Source organism: Echeneis naucrates, chromosome 11, assembly GCF_900963305.1.
Source record: "Echeneis naucrates chromosome 11, fEcheNa1.1, whole genome shotgun sequence".
In the NCBI taxonomy this organism is placed as follows: Eukaryota; Metazoa; Chordata; class Actinopteri; order Carangiformes; family Echeneidae; genus Echeneis; species Echeneis naucrates.
Genome location: NC_042521.1, coordinates 9,871,116 through 9,893,532, shown reverse-complemented (window position 1 = coordinate 9,893,532; position 22,417 = coordinate 9,871,116). Strand labels below are relative to the sequence as shown.

The 22,417-nt window shown below is 41.9% G+C and overlaps 1 protein-coding gene across 7 annotated transcripts; it reads left to right on the top strand.

Annotated features, from left to right (window-relative positions):
* Window positions 1-97: 97 nt before the first annotated feature.
* On the top strand, window positions 98-21,092 carry nfyc (nuclear transcription factor Y, gamma). Of its 7 annotated transcripts, none has more exons than XM_029513829.1 (11): window positions 98-193; window positions 11,113-11,222; window positions 11,355-11,423; window positions 12,949-13,062; window positions 14,796-14,891; window positions 15,991-16,167; window positions 17,970-18,038; window positions 18,494-18,652; window positions 18,951-19,055; window positions 19,137-19,196; window positions 19,765-21,092. In XM_029513829.1, exons 2-11 carry the CDS (start codon window positions 11,124-11,126, stop codon window positions 19,882-19,884), a joined length of 1,068 nt encoding a protein of 355 aa, XP_029369689.1. In that variant the 5' UTR covers window positions 98-193; window positions 11,113-11,123; the 3' UTR covers window positions 19,885-21,092. The 7 variants fall into 7 exon arrangements, with proteins under 7 accessions (XP_029369689.1, XP_029369686.1, XP_029369685.1 ...); XM_029513826.1 differs by lacking the exon at window positions 98-193 and adding an exon at window positions 3,135-3,257; XM_029513825.1 differs by lacking the exon at window positions 98-193 and adding an exon at window positions 3,136-3,257 and having other exon boundaries at window positions 11,352-11,423.
* The last annotated feature ends 1,325 nt before the right edge of the window (window positions 21,093-22,417 follow it).

Here is a 22,417-nt window from a genome sequence, read left to right as displayed (position 1 = left end):
ACTCAACTTAACGAATTGAATAAAAAACGGACGGAGACTGGCGGGGTTACTCACGGAACGCAGCAGCGACGTCATCACGTTCGCGCCGTCCAACTCTTTCCGGTTCGAATAGCAGCCATCTTGTTTCCCCTTGCTAGCTAAATAAAATAAATAATACGCTGAGCAGGACTTCACTTCGAACCCGTTAAACAAAGTGAGTAAGAAATTAATATTCCTTTTGGGTGTGACATGGTAACAAGAAAGGAGTGCGTCTTGGGTGGAATTGGGTGCAATTAGTTCACTTTTTTTCATTTGCTGTTCTTGACCAATAGACGATTGTTTTGGAAGATGAACATAGGCGCCATTTCCCTCCCCGCTCTCTGAGGCGCTTATTGGTGGCCCGCTGAAGGGATCACGGGTGGTCACGAAACTGAAGCGCTCTGTCCGCCATTTTGGCTCCCGTCTTAGTGATTGTCAGAGGAACTGGCCATTTCTACCCGACCCCGAATGGCACCAGTTGCAGAACGAACTTAGCCCTAAAAACCTTGATTGGTGGAATCTAGTCCGAGGTTTGATTGGTCTGAAGGACAGATCCAAACGTTGTCTTTATTGGTTAGGCTGCTTCTTCCTAGCTTTGGAAAGCTTTGCAAACTTTCATTTGATGGCAGGACGCGTTGTCCTGTGGTGATTAAAATTACGCACCGCCGATGGTCGCCCGTGCAGCCACCAGTGAGCTCTCCTATAAGCTAACATTAACTTCACTAACGTTAGCACAAGTCCCTTTCAACAGTGACCACCACCATAACACTAGCTACGACTGCTAAGTGTGTGTCGGCTTGCTGTCATACGTGATAAGCTGGTTATCTTTTACATCGGTGTTGCGCATTTAAGCATTTTTGTATTTATATATGTGTGTGTATATTTTAACCAATTAGCCGATAATTACGGACTTCCACTGTTACCGTGCGATGTTCATTAGTTTTTTGCATACCGGCTAGCTACTTTGTGGACCTAACCGGCCCATAATATATAATAAAGCCACCCAGTTAAAGTCGCCCTGTTTCCAGTTTAAATGCCTAATATTATACGAAGCGTGTGTCCATGTGGTCACTGGTCAGTGTTAGCATCGGTTCTGTTCCCATTCAAACTGAATGCATTTACCGTGTGAGGCTTTAATCATTAAAATAACTTTAAATTGCACCACATTAGGCTGTCAAGCCCTTCACCAAGAAACTGCACATGCATTTAATCTGAGCTCTCCTTTTAACATAAAAAAAACAAACCAAGTGCTTTTAACTCGTCAGAAATGTCCTTTTATAATTAAAATGCACAGAAAAAAGTACAACCTCAATGTTGTATTAGTGTTCGAATGATGTTGGAGGTTTTGTCCACTCATATCTAGCAACTGAGACAGATCCTGTCTTGCAGTTCATTCCCACGGCTTATTTTACTTAAATATATATTCACATATGTTTACTTGCTTGTCCTCTGTGCACACATGCTCAAAATAACAGTTGCATCATACCTGCAGTTCCTGGACACAGTTCATTCTGATATCAGGGAACAAGTATAATGTGGCCTTACTACCCGGAGGGCACTGTGTATATATCAAACCTAAAGTCTGGCAGGTGGATGTTTATCTCTAAACAGTGTCAGTGAGAGCAAACACGTCCCTGCTTTGGCCAGCATGGGTCATGGGAAGGTCTCATTTTTATGGTGACCTTGCCAGGTGTCATTGCTGTGGCAGTTTGGGTAGCAAGGATGCACATACAAATAGAACTGCTCTGGCGTGGAAGCCAAGCTAGAGAGAGAAATCTTTGTGCAGTTCCATTCTAATCATTAACTGGATCGCTATCGTACCTGTTCTAGTCCCTGCTCTAGTCCCCATGCTCCTCACTAAAATAGAAAAGGGAACATTTAGCTTTTGTTTCTCCTGAGTCTCTATCTTGTTCTCTCGCCCTCTCTCCACTTGTTCTACCCCTCCCATCCTGTAACAACTCTCCTTTCTGTCCTTCTCTCATCCTTCCGGTTCCCCTCCCCCTCTATGTTTTTCATTGATGGGGCAGGTTTGCTCTCTTTTAAGCTTGTGCTCCTCACTACTGTTAGGATTTGCAGTAATATGCAAAATGAAGCTTCACTTAATATCATCACCCTTTGCATAAATTCAAAAGCTACTTTAACCAAAATGTCATTACTATCAAACCTTCGGTTTATATTCCTTCTTAACACATAAACACTAAGGCTTACATGTCTTGATGTGGAATTACTAATGCTGCATTATAGACCATAAATGTTGCACATGAGCAGCAATATCCTAATGTGCTGCTCCAAGAAAGGTTACTGTGTAAAAAGTATGGACATTAAAATGGCGAGTGCACAAGAAGGACATTGCATGACATTGGTGATGTGTGTGTCTTTTTTTAGGATTGTTAAATTGTGGAACTTGCTGTGAGTGTAGTTTTTTTTTTTTTTTTTTTGGTCAAGACAACAATCTCTTTGTTTACTGACTTTCACCCATATCTCTTAAGTGGTGTTTATCCACAAACAGGATGAGAATCAGATGCACTGTTTATTCCTTCTCTTCCATGGGTCTTCATCAATTAGCTGATTCTTTTTCTTTTTGTGCAAAGCTTTGTAAAGATTCAGGATTTAGTTTTTGTGTACATTTGATTAACACCAAAATGATGGTTTAATTGGTTTCATGTTGTGGTTGTAGAAGTCTTCATAAGTGAATGTTTCCATGATTCTAGGGATTTTGTTGAATAAAGTCAAATTTAATTATTAATATTCTGAAAGAATAATCAGTGAGCATAAATGTAGATATTTTTATTCCTCTGTTAGCATAATATTAAGAGTCCAGTGAATCTCATAACAAGCAGGTTGGTTAGAAGCTAGATATTTGCAGTGTACCTGTGGCTGTGAGCAAGGATGAATGAGAAAGCAAGGACAAAACGTGTGCGTGTGTGTAGATGTGCTTGTGTGCCTCTGCACACGCATGAGACAGGAGTCTGCCTAGTATGCTTTTGTACTTTAAATCATGTGGATGCAACATGCGGCATCTATTCTGGCACTTCCACTAACCAGTGAGGGCCAGCGTGGCTGCCTGCATCATTGTGCTGTCAGCCTGTAGTGGCAGAGTGGAGGCGGGGCAGAGGGAGACATTTAGTTTGACATTGTAAATAAGCAGAGAGCAGTTGTCAGAGAGCAGCCCGGGGAACCTTTCTCATCTGTCCTGCAGCAGGAGAAGCAGGGAAGGCCCGAGGACAAACCATGCTGAGGCAAGCTGCTACGAGCACACCCTCGCACACTCCCTGAAGAGCTTTCCACAACTTTATCTGCTCTTTTTCACCTAGTCTCCTCTTTACTTTCTCTTCCTCTTTTCTTTTCCCTGACCCCTATCCTGCAGCTCAAGGTAACTTAGAGCAGGAAGTTGGCTGTCGGTAAAAGGGGGTTGGGTGGAGGAAAGGGGAGGAACAGGGGATGTGTCAAAGCTGATTGGTGTGTGCAGGATCCAATGGCATAGGAGGATCCTGCCTTCTCACTGGGTGCAACTGTTAGGCTGAGTTGGGAGCCGGGTCTGAGGCGGGGTTTGAGTATCATGTAGCATGTTAGATTGATTACTCTTGAATGTTAAAGGGGAAGGAGCCTAGAGATTTTTGTCTGCGAGTCGGGAGTGCCGCTGTACTGTTTGCCTGCTGTTGCTCTCCTGCCTGCTGCTGTGCTGGCTTTCTATTCCCTCTTGCCCTGTTCTCTATGCCGAGCCAGGGGTCAGCTCAAAGACAAACGCTCAGGTCACTGGCTAGAGACGGGGGGGAGAGGGGTTAGAGAGCAAAAAAGGCAGAAGAGTACAGAAGGTCAGCAAGTTGACAGGACTTGGTCAGAAGAGAAACAGGAGAGACGGGGCTGCATGTATAGGCAGGAGGAGGACGCTGGGGGGCTGTTGAAGGAGACAGGGCAATATGTAAAGGGAGAGTGGGAGAGAGAAGGGGGAGGGGTAGTAGCAGGGGGGGTTTGCTCGTCCCTGTGTCCGGGCTGAGAGCCTTTTTAAATCCGTCCAGTGGAGCCAGGGTGCCTTTTGTCTGTTGATACGATCAGTGAACTGGAGGAAGTGAAGGAGCTTGAGAGAGTTTTTCTGTCAACCTCTGTGCCTCTTCTTCCTGCTGCTGCTGCTCCTAAGGAGACTTGAACGGTGCTATCTGTTTCCCTCTATTCAGCTCTGCTCCACCAGGGCAGATCGTTCACCATGAAGGGCACAGGGGTAAGTCTGATCGCTGAAAACAAACACATACAGAGAAGTCTTGTCAAGTTAGACTTAGAAATTCGGAATACATACGGTTCACTTTCTGATGCCTACTCTCTCCATCATGCTCTGCAGTGATGAGACTGTGTTCGTCCTTTACAGCTGTCCTCAGTTCCCTCCCTTTCCTGTCCTGTAGTACTGTCCTTGGAAGATCGTTCTTAGGCATTTTCTGTGTGTGTGTATGTGTCAGTTTGTTATTCACGTCCTTCAGCTGTCACTTTCGTATAGCATTGCTTTTTAGAGAATGGACTGTGGTTAAAGAAAGCCTATGATTGTTCTTCATGTTGCTTTTTTGTGTTTAGTTAAATTCTTAAAGGACAAGAACTAGTTGTATGTAAGTTGGTTTATCCTGTTGCCTGTCACTTGTGTTTTCACTTTGGACTACCACACAGACACTTTGAAACATCCTCAGTGTCCTGTTATTGCTACATGGAAGTGCTGCCCAACTTTGACTCTTCACTCAGATGTGCTTCACTGTCCTGGTGGCATAGACATCCTGGAGGCCTTTTACCACAGCACTTGTCTGGACACCGCTTTCCAATTAATGTTCTTGTTTATTGGTTTGTGCCACTCAATGACGCATAGCTGAGCAGCAAAGATGGCATCCACATTGAAAGAAGATCTTTTCATATATGGAGGACTCTTCGAGAATATCTCTCAGGACTGTTGTCACTGTTGGTGTTAGGGACATCCAGGGGTGGTAATGCAGCTGGTTGGAGTGACCTCTGGACCCCTCAGGCACCCTTCCTGGCAGTGCCAGACATCCAGATGGGACAGACTGTCAGTTTGTCAGCTTCAGGGGCAGGAGAGGGTAATAGTTTGATCTGATGTCTTCTGATGGAATCGTTTGAGGATGCCTCTCACCTGTCGCTGATTCCTTTTCCTTTCCTGTGCTGCCTAATTGAAAGTTTTCATTGGCGCCTTTGACAAAACAAAGTCCCGTTGGGGAAAGAGAGAGAGAGAGAAAGAGAGGGTGTGCGAGAGACTGAGAGAGGGAGACTAAAAATAACTCTTAAGTTGAAGCCCTTGCTGCCAAATCCCAGGGCTGGCTGCTGTCTGCATGAGATTTGAATATCATTTGTGCCCTATGCTGTACCATAGGGACATTGGGAGAGAAAAGAGTAAAAGGCACACGCAAACCACTTAGACATAGCTAGGCCTTTCACCTTATCACCCATGCGGATTTACTTTTGCCCTGGTTGCCCTTGCCCCCCCCATGTTTATACATGTGTACAGTATCGGTAAAGACAGTGCGCATGGTCAGCCAGGGGAAGTCAGCTGTGCTCCAGCATGTAATATGCAGGTACCTTTAGCCCTGCCTACTTTGACGCCAGGGACTGGGCCTAGCATTGGATGAAGGTCACAGGAATGTGAGATTGGCTCCCTGCAGTCTCTCTTGTCAGTGGTGAGAAGGAAACATATAGCGAGTGATGAGAAGTGAAACTCAAAGGAGGATACTGAACATAGCTGCTAATTTAAGTATGTTTTCATTAAGCTTCTTAAAAAGTACACAGCCTGAAACACTAGGGTCACATAAGTGCTGCAGTGAAAGTTGAAAAACGTGTCCATTTCTATCCTCCCCCTGTCCCTCCCCTTCCCTCTTTCATCTCCCTCTCTCTCTCCCTCCCTCCTCCCTCTCTGGTTTCTCTCCTCTGTTGAATGACCTTGGGAGATCAGTGACTAGCACTTCCTGGAGTTGGCTTGAAGCAGAACCAAGGGCAAAGTTTGTAGGACTGTTTGGTTGGTTGGATCAGTCCTGCCATACCAGAGAGATGTTATGCTGCAGGTCACAGTGAACATGTCTGTCATTATAAGCCTGTTTTTCAAGTTGTTGTTTTTTTAAATCACAAAATATTTGCACCAACATCTGTGAAAATGCTGTGTGCTTCCCAGTAGTTAATCTGTAATTTCTGACTGGGAACTTCTTCTTTTTTTTGTTTAGCATGAGTAGATCATTTACCCTGCATGTTGTAACCATGCCAGTCTGTATGGCATTTGTGATTAGGTTCATCAAGGTGAATGCTGAAATTATTAAGGAATTATATATATGCCATCTTTGATTTATGGCTGTCAATCCGTTAGAATGGCATTTGTTACCTTGGCTGTATTTATTCCATTTGTCTGGGTACACTGGAACGGAGTAAAACTGCCATAGTCAATGCCTAATCTTACACTGTCAGTGGTTGAATGATATATCGTGGTTTAGGGTAATATAAACTGCTGCATTCGCTTCTTAGGGGGCCGGTTACAAACTATCAAACATCTACCTTTGTTGACCTTCATGCAGAACTGCCTGTTCTGCAGTTTCTCACAACAGCACATGGAAAACTGACCTCAGGCTAAATGCTAGTCAGTGTACACTCATCCCACAATTGGTTTGATATCATTCAAAAATGTATTTTGTATTACGTATATTTAAAATGAATGTTTCTGGTCCATATGGCTACAGACTTCATGTTTGCCCAACTGGATTTTTTAACTATATTAAACATGAAGAGTAGTCATGTGGAAGGTTACTTGGAGGTCATACTATGTTGGGAAACGAATCAACTATGTCTCTTTCATTTACTCCACTTTGCCATGCCTTTGCTCTAATGTTTGTCATCACAATTTCCATCAATTTTATTCATTTTTGTGAACAACCGCCAGTTCTTAACAGGCACTTAAAATTTGCCTGAAGTGTATTTTAAACAACCATCTAGACAATTATTTACAGCTCTAAAAAAACTACAGTAGTGAATAGTGACTTTTTTTTGTTTACACTTACAAACAGCATCAGTGTCATACTTTCTCATCAATCAGACACGGTAACATAATGCTTACACCAATCAGTTAACACATTTCTTGATCAGAGTTTAAGAACTGTCACTTAATGGAAATTATGTTTGCCAAAAAGCGTTTAGCATTTAACGAAAAATTTGGTACACTAATAGTCACTCTGCTTTTGTGTAAGTCAGCTCCTCCCAATGCGATGTGAAGTGTCATCCCTGCTGAGTGTAAAGAGCTCTTCTTCACCACAGCAACAATGTGATACTGAAACACCTCAGGGAGAATTTCACTGCTCTGCCTCAAATAGGCCTTCAGGTTGTCTGAACTGCCTTGTCTCATTACCTATCCACTACACTCAGCAAAATTAACCTCACTCAAATATAAATTATGAGGTGATTAAGGGGGAATTTACTGCGAAACATTTCACCTTAACTAAAGAGCAATTAGGTAATTTCCTCAAATGTACTCTCTTTCACAGTGAAACTTATGTGTGGACTTGCGAGACAGAAAGACTTGCCCTTAATGAACAAATAAATAGGCACATGGTTAAGTGATACTATCTTGTTGTTTATCCGGCCTGAAGCCTTTCTGCCTGTACTCATCCATGGTCCAGTCAGGTTTATTTGCAGGTGAATTGAAGGCTCTCATAAAATAGTGTGATGCCAGAGTTGAAGCAAGTTGCCGATGTTGCTGTGAGTGGCCACTTGATGTGACGTGCCAGCAAGTGAGCAGAGGAGGGAGGGAGAAAAGGATGAGACAGAAAGTGGAGAGACGAGAAACTGAGCTGCAAGAACAACATTAGCGCTGATTCAGCTGCTGCAAGCAGAGCAACATTGACTTTCCTAGGGAAGTTGGAAGAAGGGGGATCAGGTGAAAGTAAGTAAGGCAGGAAGAGAGAAATGCACATAGTGACAGAGAGAGATGGAAAGCTCTGCAGAAGAGACAGGAATAGAGATGTTGAGCTGCGGAATGAGGAAGATCAAGTCGTGTTGGACAATGTCAACAAAGTGCAGACATCACATTTGTCCTCTGAGATACACATTCACAGAGCAGAGTTCCCAGGAAACCCAACACCGGCATCTCTCTTTCTCAATGACCTGATGAAGGACAACAGAACCGCAGGGAAGAGGAGAGATGCACAGTGCAGAACAACACAGTGTACCCTAATGTAGCATACAGTTACAGCTTATGATAATTCACGATAGATGAAGTTGAACAGAATGGTCCTCTGCATTAACAAGAAAAACAAGCTCATATGGAAGCTGAGTGTGTTCACAGCATTTCTAGACCCTTCACTTCCAATGCTGACAACAGGTAGTGAGTGAACCAACCAAGTTTTAACAAATTCTTTACTACAGATTTCTATGAAATAAGTACTTGAGCATTGGCTATTAGTCAGAGTGCTGAAGGTAGTTTTCACTGCACATAAAAGCAGCTGGCTTCATGCTGGCTTTCTATAGTTGTCTGTATCAATCGTCGGACCATTATAAGTTTTATAATGCTGACATTTATTAGCTTTTTGGAAGTTTCAAAATTGATTTTTTTTTGTGCAGTGGATAGTCCCAGTGTTTATTTGACTAAACCCAGACCATATAAATTGTTGCCTAAAGTCAGCAGAAGATATTATGTTCAGTATTCGTGTCAGACATCAGCATCCTCCCACACAAACTTTCCATTGATGCAAAGCCTTGGGAAATATGGTAATATTGGCATACTGTAGGTTGAACACGGTGGCTTGGAGGATCAACACTTGAGGGCATGTTGATACTTAGCCCTTCTCTCTCACATATGTTCTCTCTCTTTTTTCCCCCACTCACACTTCAGCCTGCCTCTCATCACACTTGCTTTCTCATTTGACTCCCCCTCATCCTGCTGCTGTGGTTAGTGCATGGTTGTATATTTAAATTGAAGGTCACTTGGTCAGAGTGAGGGGGCTGGGCTGTACGTGATTTAATAATGTCTCTCTCTCTCTGTTGAAATTAAAAGCAGTTTAAGAGAAATAGGGTATGTATGAGGTAGTTGAGGTGGTCTGTGTGGTTTACTCATCTTTTTATCAATTGAATCATTTGCTGTTTTAATGTATATCCTTCTAAGTTCCCATGGACCTTATTGTTGTTACCATGGTAATTGGCCTGATGGTCGTCTGTAATGCCGTTAAGTGAAAATCCTAATTATTCTTATCGCTTTACCACTTGGAGAGAGCCACACAAGCTGGCGGACAGTACACAGGAAAATACACAAGGTTGTGTTGTTCAAAGTGATCACAAGATTAAGTGCTGATACAGATGGTAAAGTGCCGTTTAGCCAAAAAAACAAATGGCTCTCATTGCTCTTAATTTTATCTGTCTATTTTGCATGGTCATAGTGCTGTAAAGAACACAGAGACTGTGAAAGAACTGGCCGAGGTCATGCCACCCATCTGTAGGAGGAGGAAAACTACACTTCCCATCAGTCATTCTTGCTGCATGGAATGCTGGGATTGTTCTAGTGACTGCAGGATTTCAATCAACCTTGAAATGCAACTGGACACTGGAGCATCAGACAGAAGGGGAGACATTGTCAAGGTCAATCAGCAGCCTGGCTTGTGATAGCTACAAGCGAGCAGCCTGATTGATTTATATAAAGCCCCCCTCCCCGCTGCCATTCTGTCTCATTGATTTAGGTTACTCACTGTGGAATATTGACTGACACAACCGGGTGCAGCAGTGCTTCTTCCATATTACTCAGGAACTTGTACAAAGGCCAGAGAAAGCGATGTTTCGTGTCAAAAATCAATCAGGTACAGGGTTTGCATTATGAATTAGTGATTTATTGGTGTAAAATATTTACAATGCACTTAACTGGTACCACTAAAGGAACTGACCTGGACCCCGAGTCAAAGCAATCTCATACAACACGGCTGTAACAGAACCAACAGGAGGACTCTGGATGGGGTGTTTGAAAAGCTCTTTTTCTATTGTAATGGCCTGTCAGCTGGACCTGAGCTGTAGCCATTCATGGTTGTTGGCCCAGAGTGAGAGAAAAAAGAGAGAAGATAAAGAGGAGACACCCCCCACCCACACACACACCTTCCTCCGAACACTCTTTTTCTTTGTACTGTTATATCTCTCTCTTTCTCGCTGTATCTCCCTCTTTCTGTCTTGTTTGACCCACATAGCTAGTTTGCACAGCAGTCTGACTACGGCCCTGTCTGTCTCTTACGTCCTCCTGTTAAAACCGTTGACACTTTGTCTCAGTGCTGGATTAATGGTGAACTGGACAAGGCACTACCCCTCCCTCACCAACACATCAACACACTCCGTCTCTCTTGAGTAGCCACATACACTCATCTCTTGTTCTGCCCCCCCCCACGTCTCCCTTTTTCGTTCCCTTCTGCTAAACTTACTGAAGTAGGGAGAAAAGTGAGAGTGAAAGAGTGAATTCCAGATACTCCAAGCTGTGCATGCTCAGACAGGCAGGCCAGTATTCCCCCAGCAGATTCCTGGAATGCCATAGTAACCTGATGGATCCTCTTACAACCAGGAGACCCCTTGTAGAAGCACAGTTTTTAACATCTGCATGCATGTATAACAGTTGCTTTATTTCTAATAGGAGTCAGCTGTAGTCAGGAGACGAACCTCTGTATGACACAAACACACGTGTCCTCAGTGAGTGGGGTCACCACCAGCAATTGATTTGCACATGATGTGCTTGTGTTTGCAGATGAGCTCCAGCTATGGGCCAAAGGTGATGGAGCCATTCATAATCAGGGAGTGTGGAGCTAGTCTGGTGGTGGGTTTTGGACATGTCAACACAAGGACACGAATAGAAGCCCATTGGTGCTTTATTTTAGATTTCACTGTATTATAATTATAGGCTATGACAGGATATGTGGTTGTGACACATGGGAAGAGCTTTGGCAGTCCAGACCTGGGTTCCACTGACACCGTGGTCTGTGTCCTGTCTTTTTTCTAAATGAATGACCTGTTTCCATTGTCTCTGAATCGTCACGTCATATTTTCTTAGTCTTCTTACAATTAACATTTTGCCACTTTCTTTCTCCTCATGGTTATCTCTTCACGCAGCAGAATAGAGGATGTCTGCAGACGCATTCGGAGCTGGGGGCAGCGATGCCCAGCAAACCCTACAGTCCTTCTGGCCTCGTGTCATGGAGGAGATCAGGAACCTGACTGTGGTATGTTACACCCACTTAAACAGATCAGAGATGGCAATGTAACACAGCAATTCAGTGGTTCATGGAGAGATAAATGCTAAAACATATTTTTCTTACGCTCTATTTTGTGTGGACACCAATTATTTTCAGAAGGATTTCCGCGTGCAGGAGTTGCCTCTGGCTCGAATCAAGAAAATCATGAAGCTGGATGAAGATGTCAAAGTAAGAATCTAGATAAATGACTAATGAGAGCTAAGATATTGTTGATGTTGTACCACAAATTGAAGTGCCACTTTCTACCCCAAATTACTGAAGAGAAAGGTTCACTTGAAGGTAAGACTGGGCAAAAGTAGGTAGTTATTGGGAGGAAATCTTGGCGACACTAATTTTATATAGCTGGACTATATGGACAGCCTACATTTTGATCATTTAAAGCCATAAAGGATAATTTCCTCAGTTTGTCCTTATTCCCCAGAACACTCAGTGCCTGCTGGACTCAACACCACAGATTATATTATAATGAAAAATTTTATCAGCTGTTGCACATTTAGCAGTGCCTGTTGATGAGAAGTCCATTATTTATATCAAACGGATTACCATCAAAACATGTTAACTATGTGCATATTGCAAAAATCAACCATCATTAAGTCAAAGTACATAACTGATATTGCAGCCATTAGAAGATTAGAAGGTGGTTTCAGATATTAGCTGCCTATTGACTTTTCAAATCATTTAACATTGCTGCACTGGCAGCACAGTGGCATTGTGGGTAGCACTGTAGCCCCACAACAAGAAGGTCGCGGGTGTGCAGAGTTTACATGTTCTCCCCATGCCTGTGTAGGTTTCCTCCCACCACCCAAAGACATCATGTTTGGGTTAATTGGCAACTCTAAATTGTCTGTAGGTCTGAGTGTCAGTGTGAGTGTGAGTGGCTGTTTGTCTCTGTCTGTCTCTGTGTGTTGGCCCTGCAATGGACCCCCTCGCCCAATGTTATCCGGGATTGGCTCCAGCACCCCCTGGCCCGTAGACGGATAAGCAGTTGAAGATGAATGAATGAATGAACATTGCTACAAGTTGTCAACCCTAACAGCAAATACAGTAAATAACAACGCACCACAAATTGGTCTCATTATAATTCATATCAATCCCTTTAAGGACACTTTGACGGCAGTAATGGAGGAGCAATTATTTTCCACTCATTATGTTAAATTATAAAACTGAGCTTTTCATAGTCTCCAGAGGAGAAAGGCTCACATGTGACCATGTGTGGCTTGGATATGTCGTGTCAAGAGCACTGTCCCTGTGGTTTTAAGCAGCAGATTATAGAGGTGACGAGATCAGGAGATCACAAGCTACCACTATCTGTGTCCTGTCAGTCTCAACACAATAGCTTTTACTACATGCATGCAAGCACATGTGAGTAGTATGGAATTCAAGGCCATGAAGCTTCAAATAAATGTCCATATACTTCAACAATTGATCTGAGAAATCAGTGCCGCTCAATATAAAGAAGTAGAACTTATAGCTAAGCTTACCATTGATTGGACAAAAAATTGGTAACGCAGAAATAAGATTAAGGATTACTTAAAACTGTAAAAGAATATAAAACTTTTTTTTGACTGAAACTGAAACAATAATCTGGTCTTTCTTAGCCATACAATGTATTTGAGTTGTGTTTTGGATTCCTGTGAATGAAGTTTAATAGTCTGTGGGTGTATCTAACAAATGTAATTCCATCTCTCTACAGATGATCAGTGCAGAGGCTCCAGTCCTGTTTGCCAAGGCAGCTCAGATCTTCATCACAGAGCTCACCCTCAGAGCTTGGATCCACACTGAGGACAACAAGAGGCGCACGTTACAGGTCAGACACAGGCATGAGTTGTGTGGATTGGTTTTTCGTACACCTTGAGGGATGTACAAAATGTGTTACTTTGATCAAATCACACATTACAAACTCCAAACTGAATGACCTGCCCTTTTATTTTTGAACTTCACTCAACCATTTTTTCACTCTTACTTATTTTATTGGGGCTATGACATATGACTACTGATAAATGCATTACTCAGTCTCGATTTTGTTTTCCTACTTCTTCCATCTTATCCTTAATATGCCACCTTTTTAACCCTTTGATTTCTCCTACACCCCTGCATTTAACCAATGTTTTTGTTTCTTTCTACTCACTGAGTGTCTCTGTATGCGTATAAGCCCTATACCAGCATTCCCTTGAAGACTATCCCTCTGTTTAATTCTTTTTCCCTCCATTGACTTTGAAAGCAAAGCCAGACGGGCACTGGTGACCCAGTTTTCCCTCCAGTGCCATTTTGCTTGCTCTGCCGTCTCAAACTTGAATAAGATGGACCCTGGAATGAAGCAGAGATGTTGTGAACACTGATGGGCGCAGTTTGGAAAATCAGGCTAGAGTTTGTTTCACCTGGATGTCAAGAGGGGAAAACTGTAGACCAGAACATGAAAGCCCTTAAGTCCTCTTTATCCATTCACATACCACTGAGAGATTAGCAGCATGTGGATATTTGTGTGTATGCCAATGAAGGTAGAAAAAGGGGGGTAAAAAAGAGGAATCTAAAATTAAAGAACTACTTTTCCTCTGGTCATGCTTCATCTGTCTCTCTTTTTCTTAGCATGAAACCCTTGCTGGACCTGCTACGCTTTATGTAGAAACTTCATCTACTGTGCAGGCTTACATGTTTACTTTTTACTTAATTACTTTTGATAGCACGTAGGACAAATGTCGTACTTGTGATGCTTCGCCTCCAAGCTTTGTGATCTTTTTATTTCACTGAGAGGAAAGTGGTGCCCTCCATTTTCACGTTTCCACATCCATACAGGCTCTGAGCCCGAGCCCTATTGTGAAGAGGGCATGCCAGCTGGGGTCACCATAGCAACGCTCATCAATAGAACAAGTGTAGATGTGACCTGGTGTTACCAGATATTAATCAAGCTACTATAAATAGCTTCTCGTGCAGGGAAGGCCACAATGGGGGGTCCTGACAGCATATAGCCTGTGGAAAATTCCACAGAGACCCTACACTGATGTGGATATAGGAAGTGTGTAGCAAAGTGAGTGTGAACTCATAATAAAACATCATTCTAATGTATATATTCACCCATCTCTCTCTCTGTGTTATGATTGTGATATTGGGTTGCTTGGCTTTATTCATCTGTTTGCCCTCTATTTGTTAGTAAGAAATAAATTTGAACTTCATTAATCTTACACATTAAACAATCATTTAATGTGTCAACAATTTCCTTGGTTATTTGTTTATATAAATGTGTGTGTTTTTTTCCTTGATAGTGATCAAATAGTCAAAAGAGTAGCCAGTAGCCAGTTCAATTTTCCATGAACTTAAATGTTTCTGTTCTAAACATTTGCCATTTTACTTTGAGTCTAGTTGTCAAAACAAGTACCTATTACTAATATAAATATTAATAATACTAGGAACTTCATTTCAATTCCAAAGTAGCCTGTTGTGTGGCTATTTTCAGACGTTCGACCGTTCTTGAGGCGTGTTCATATTTAAGTTGCTGCATATATTGACTGACCTAATCATGCTCTGTTTCTATTGTGCTTACAGAGGAACGACATTGCCATGGCAATAACAAAGTTTGACCAGTTTGACTTCCTGATTGATATTGTCCCTCGGGATGACCTGAAGCCCCCTAAACGGCAGGTAGGCACAGTAACAAGCGAACAGTTGGTGTGCGTTATTTGAAAAATTATTTGCTTTCACATTTAAGTTGGCCTGGGCTGCAGGACTAATCATTCCAGTCTTCATCCCAGGTCCCTTTCCATTGTTGGCAATCTAGAGGGGCTGTAAACATCCTTGACTGGAAGCTGGGGTTTGGACAATGAAGGCTTTCAGTCAGATGTTTGCAGCATCTTATTGCCTCTGACAGCCAACAGTATCCTTAGCAATGACACTACTTGATTTAGTTGCCAATAGTCACTAGTAATGTTGTGTTTTAACAAGTTCCTTCCCAGGAACTGATTTAACAACAGTATATTGTGTTAAAGTTTTTCTCAAGCAGGAGGTTTATGATCTGTGCAAAAAATGTGTATGCCAGATTGAGGAGTCAGATATTTAAATTTGTTTTCAAGTAGACTGTCTCCAGGCATGTAAACATCCTACACTCTCAGCTGTGTTGTCATGGAGCTGGGAGAGGGGTGTTTACGCTTCTGGTGATGGAGAAACATCATCAAGACGAAGCCCTGCTCATTAGTCAGTTATTAAGCAACACCACACAGGTCAGTGTTCACCGATGACTACATTGTAAGAATTGTTTGACCAGGGTTCCAACCCCCATGCCAGCAAACATGTTATCTGCTGCTGAGTAAACTGAATCCCAACAAACTCTGACACTGCGTTCGTGTGGCTGACCCAGTGAGAGGATGGATAGAGAGGACTTTTCTACATGTCAATCAATAACTTTCTGATTATTAGTTATCTCACTTTAAGTTATTTGAATTGCAAGTGTGATATTTGTTTTTGGTAAATTGCTCCCTACTGATCAGAGTAGAAACGTATCACCATGTTGAGTCAGTTCAGTCATCATGCCTCCAGCCCTGCACTGTATGCTATTGACCAGTATGATGCCTGTAATGGATCTTACATCCAGATTGCATTACTCCTCCCCAGCCGCATCCCATTAGTTATTTATCAGAGCTGCTCCTCTCCTCTGTTACACCGACAAAAATAATTCATGCAGATGTAATAGACTGATAGTGCGTGTTTGTGTGTGTGTGTGTATTTGTGTTTGTGTGATCTTTAGGAGGAAATGCGTCAGTCAGTAGCTCCAGCTGAGCCGGTGCAGTACTACTTTACACTGGCACAGCAGCCTGGAGCTGTACAAGTGCAGGGATCACAACAAGGCCAACAACCTGGAGCACAAGCAGCCACGACCATCCAGCCTGGTCAGATCATCATCGCACAATCACAGCAAGGACAGGTGAGATTGTCTAGCACAAAGTACTAATAAGCAGTCATTGTGCTCTGGAGATTATCAGACAACACGTCCTGCACTCAACTTCCAGAAAGTGTGTGTGTGTGTAAGTGTGTGAGTGTGTGAGTGTGTGAGTGAGAGTAAGTAAAATGACTACCTCTCTCCAGTTGTGTAAAGTAGCACATTGTAAACTCCACCCAGGTTTTGGTATCCCGCTGCACAAGGCTTGTTACTGGGGTCATTGTGCCTGACTATATTGATATTAGTATTAGCTCGTTCTATGATGACTCTCCCACCAGCAGGAGTAACTGAACCCCTCAAAACACACCCATCCCACATAACAAGAAGACATGCCCCCCACTGGATAACCCCGAACCCTGAAGAATAAACATTGAGCACTTTTTCAGGGAGTGTTTTTTCCTCTTCCTCCATTTGCTGATAAGAATTGTGTTAAGGTGCACTGTAACTGGCTGAAATTTGTGTTACCAATCCCTTTTTATTTCTTTACTGTATTGTAGTTTATAAACCCTATAAAACCTACATACATACAGCATCACAGTGTATAGTTAAGTAAGCACTGTGTTGCAACTTTATATGCGGTAAAAAAAAAAAAAAAAAAAGAGGTTTGAGGGCGGGAAGTCATGGCCTTTAAGATAAATTATAAAACCCTCAACTATTATTATTTATTAATGCAGTGTGCTCTATATACAAAAATGAGCTGAAAGAAACAAAAAGTAGAAATCACAAATTGTTTCTTAATGTAGCCCCGACTCCCCACCCACATGCAGTTCCTCACACACAAACACACAGAGGATCACAATGTTTCACAAAATAGTAAGATAACATACACATAATTAGGAACACTGTTCAGTTGTTTTTCCTAATGATCTCATTCCTGCTACATTTGCTCCTAAGTGCCAACGCTTTCTCTCTGCAGCTACGTCTCTGCCTGTCATGTAGCTGTGCTTTCGTGCTGCTTCAGCAGACTGCCTTTAGCTGAGCTGTCATAGTCATTTAGACCTGCCCTGATTCACCAGTGCTGCAACTGTGCAGTCCCTGCTGAGAGCTGGGAGGTCACACTCTGGCACTAACTTACGTAGACCTCGTAACTTATTCACAAGCTAGGCCTTTAAAAGGTGGACCTTCATGTAATCAGTGAGAGGTTTAAATTTGACTTTCTAAAAGATTTCTGGTTTTCTATCTCCCAGCATATATTTGCATCACTGCTATCCCTCTTTGTCTTCAAGTATGCTGTTTCCATCAGGCATGTTATGCTTTTTAAAGTAGATTTGCGCTGTGGAAAGGGTACAGTATTAGCAAGAAATCCCACAGAAATACAAAGTATAGTAAATAGATAATAGAAAAAAAACAAACAAATTTGAGTTGGAAGGTGATGGGTGCAGATGTCATTTCATATCTGTTATTTGTGTATCTGTGTACAAAACATTCAATGTTACTCATTGTGTGAATGTACCAATTATGTTGTTTTTTTTTTTTTTCTCACTTCCCCAACTCTGTTACAAGCACTTACTGTAGGAAACTTTAGTTAGTATTGCATGTGATGCAAATGCATTCATTTTTAATTCTTGATGTTTGTCATTTCCCCTAAGCTTTTTAGTTTAGTTGTACATGTTGAAACCATGCTTGAAAGTGTCATTTGCTGCTTACATATCACTGTTTGCTTTGTGAGCATTTAAGCTTTCTATGCATACACTCCACACATGCTTACATTCACGTTAAGTTGTTGCTGTCGCTGCTTTCTCACTGTGTGTCTTTCTGATTTTTCATTCAATTCTGTCGGCCATCAGATGCTGCAAGGTGCCACCATGCAGCAGTTACAGCAAGTGCAGGTGCAATCACAGGGCACACCCATCACGGTAAACACACATTCATTTATATGTTCACTAACCACACACAGACACACACACACACACACACACACACACACACACACACACACACACACAGGCCATTGCTTGTTGCCTTAGGCCTAAAAGCCTGTTGTCTGTGACCTATCTGTGCTACTCAGATGACTAAGATCTGTCAGGTTGGTCGCAGCATGAGATCAAGTGGCCTTTCATGGAAAGTGTGACAGACAGTTGAGAAAGAGAGGTCTTGAAACTTGTCTTGTCAACATGTCTGAATGTCTTATGCTCTTACCTGATGATCTTCTAACACGCTTAATATTTGAGGCTTCCAGCGCTTCATGTGTCACATTCCAGCAAAGTTAGTGGTTTCCTGGATCTTGTTGTGTCAGTCTTAAACTACTTGACTGCACCAGTTGTTATCCAATGACTAATGTGCTACTTCTGTCTTTCCTTTTCTCCATCAGAGTGCGCCGGTGGCCATGCAGGTGGGTGAGGGCCAACAAGTACAGATTGTCCAGGCTGCGGCAGCTCAGGGTCAGGCTCAGACTGCTCAAGCCCAGGGCCAGACCATGCAGGTCATGCAGCAGATCATCACCAACACAGGAGAGATTCAGCAGATCCCGGTAAGAAATGGGAAATATTGATGATATCAAGCAGTGGACATCAGGTTCAAGCCAGGGAAAGGAATTGACTTGGGCTTTGGCTACGGGACTGCACTGCATGGTAGATTTAGTAAATAGAAATGAGCTGGTGGTAGCCATCAAACATACATTTCAAAGTAAAGTTAATAATAAAGTTAAGGATTCACCAGAGGAAAGGGAATTATTTTCACTGAGTGGGGAAAATGGCTGTGACCTCTGCTATCTAATGACCTTTGCTCTTAACCAAACTCTGTCTCCCCCTTGTGTTGATAAATTGCAGGTGCAACTAAATACAGGTCAACTACAATACATCCGTCTCGCCCAGTCTGTCTCTGGGGCGCAAGTCGTCCAAGGACAGATTCAGACTCTTGCCAACACCCAGCAGGTAATTAAGAAAACTAATCTGACAATATGCAAACATTTGAATTGTTCATTTGTTTATTTTACTGCACTTTTTTGTTTTTAGATCACACAGACAGAGGTACAGCAAGGACAGCAGCAATTCAACCAGTTTACTGATGGACAGGTAACAATTAAAACCAAAAATATCCTAAATGTCAAAGATGTAAAAATTACAGTGATATTTTAAGCTACATGGTTACCAGGTGGAAGCTGAGTCAGAGAAGTACTGCTTGGAAGAAAATATGATTAATCCAATCTAATCCAAACCTAATTTAGATAAAATTTCTCTTTCTCTGGCTAAGATACAGTTACAGACAAGTATGTTCCCTCAGATAACACAAAGCCTGGCACAAGTCTAAATTAGCCTGAAATGTAATTATATAAACATGAATACATTATAGAATTTGGTCAGAAAATAATAACACTTACAATGATTATAATAATAATGAAAATAATAAGGCGTATTTATGTGGCATATTTCAAGACAAAATTAATGTTTATTAGTGTTAGTTTAACAAGATGAGATAAAATTTTTGATTAATTTTTAAATAAAATGTCGTTTATACGAGAAGGAAGCTGAATGGGACCTTTTCACAAGCCAAGATCAATTAAAATTCTAATATTATGTTGTCCTATTAAAATTCAACGACACACAGACCTTCAACCTTTCTGCCTGTCTTTTTGTTTCACAGCAGTTGTATCAGATTCAGCAGGTGACGATGCCAGCAGGACAGGAGCTGACCCAACCAATGTTCATTCAGTCTACCAACCAGACAGCTGACGCGCAGGTCACGCAGGTCAGCACCGACTGAACCCTATCAAGAACCTTTACTTCACAGACACACCGAACATGCACACCAGCCCATGTGATGCCGACAGATGCCACCAACTTTGACAAAGGATGCTCAATTACCTTGTTTGTAAGCACTGCTCAATTAGAAAAGGGACCTAAAATCTTGGAACATTCATTGTTTTGTAATAAATTTAGTGCACTGGAAGACCAAAGGGACACAGATTAACTCTCTCATAATCACAATTGCATCCATGGTCAGATATCATGTAAGTTTTTGTACTTCTTTCACACACTTCTGTAAAGAAAATACGTATCTACTGCCACAACCAACCATCTCTCCCTCCCATCTGTTGTCTTACATAAAAGCAGTGATGTTTCCCTATCCTCTCTGTATTTGGAAATGAATTGGGAAAGTCTGTCTCTGGCGACATGATCTGGTCCTGGCATTTCTGTGATTGAAGAAAGCCATGGGAATCTTCACCTCCTGCTGTCATTTTGGTGAAAACAGGAATCATACATTGTTGTGTAATTGATGGATGAGATGAAGCCATATACCTCAGATATTACTTTTAACAGCAACTCAATCTAAGGGATCTCCAGAAGAAGTTGTAGGTTCAATGATAATTTCACATAGTTTCTGTGTTGTATTATTTTTCACATTGATGCTGAAGCATGATTTTGTGTTGTAAGGGCTTCAAAATGTATTGGTTACTTGTGTCTGTGATGGCGTGTGTGCCTGCGTTTCAAGCATTCACACTGCAGTCATCTTCACTCTTCCATTCTATTTCTTGTTCACTTTATTTCTTAACCCCTCTGTCTTTAGGGCAGAGAAGCTTTTTTCTTCCTCTATGCAGTTTCACACAACCTTCTCTACCCGGGTGGTTTTGGAGTCTTGTGCACTGGTTTAAGTCTCATGTAAAAACACATGACTCTGTCTGGAAAGAGAAACACCCATTTTATAGAAGTCTTTTTCCCCAATACAAGTGTTTTTCATTTGGTTTTGAAATGATGTTTGGCTTCATATCTTTCCCATCATTCTTTTGTACAGTAATGATTATTATTAATGTCCTTATTATTGTTGTTTTTTTTGCATGTAGTTCAACTGCCAGCATGACATGCAATAGATAGGTACAATTTTATTTTTGATGTTTCTTTTTGTAAACAAACTTTGTTTGTGAGGAAAAAAAAATAAAACCCATAACTTGTCTAAAAGTTTTGTTTTGTTTTTTATAATCACTTTGGATTTGTATTGTCAAGAATTGACCTTTGCTTTATTGTTCTGTTTTAGGAGAATTAAGTACCTTGCTAGTGTGTGGACAATAAACAGCGAGACAACAGTCAAATGTTTCAGCACAGCAAGACACATGACTGGAACCAACCCAGTCAACCACCACTGTATTGTATGTATGTATGTAAATGTTTTAAACATTTCACAGACTTGTTTTCATTTCCCAGTAACCACTGCTTTTTTGGGTGTTTTATGGGTTATTTTCCTCACTGGCCATGGGAGGGCAGCACTGGTCAACTAAACTGTAAATGCCACTGATGGACTTAACTGGAGCATTTGATTTACAGGTGCATAATTTTTCACCAGGGGCATTGTTTAAGGAGAACATGCATATTGAGAATGCACAGCACCACAATTGTCTGGTAAAAATGTGTAATCAATACCGACCCACATTGCACCCAAAGTAGACTATATGAATGCCACTAATCTCATTTCTGCTGCCCCTCTCACATGCTGAAAAAGCTCTGTGTGCCACAAAGGGCGGGCAGTTAACAATAGAGTCATGAGTTATTTGCTTAGCTCCTGTGAGATCAGACTGCATTCCTTATCCGACCTAAATCTTACAAGGAAAACAAGATTGAAAGGCAAAAAGATGCACACTATTCATAATGACCCATTTCACTCCAAGTAAAAGATCATATTTGAGACGATTTCAGTATTGAGAGTCAAAATTTAAAAGTCGAAAGTATCCCTTTGACTTGCTTTCCCATTAAGCTGAGTTAAAAAAAAAAAAAAAAAAGATTTCCCCCACTCCGACTCCAACAGGGACAGCTCACTACACAGCTGTCTGGGTAAGCCATGGTAGTCAGAAGCACACAAGTAAACATTAATCAAACCGTAGGACCTTTTCCTGATTGACTTAGTCAACAAACAATCACTAATAAGTGCAGACTCATGCTCGGCTCTTTCTAATGAGAAGAACAAGGCTTGTGAGAATTTTTGTCCTTAAGTCAAGCGTGAAAGGGATTGTCTGGTGGTATTTTTCTTGGCTGGCCCCTCTGGTCAGATCAAGGCAACCTTGGCCAGATGAATCGAGTCTGGCTGTCTTGGCTGTGGTCTGGACCTTGTGATTGGGCTGCAACACCAGTTGGACCCACCAAGCTGGCAACAATCCCGTAAGAGGAGTGCATGTTCACTCAGATGGGGTTTGTGTTTGATCCCCTTCTGTTTTTGTGAGTTGTCCAGGGAGTTTGCTTTAATCGCCATCAAACCCAAATTCATTCTTTTCCCAGGTCATTGTTGTGTAAGAATAATGCGATGGTTA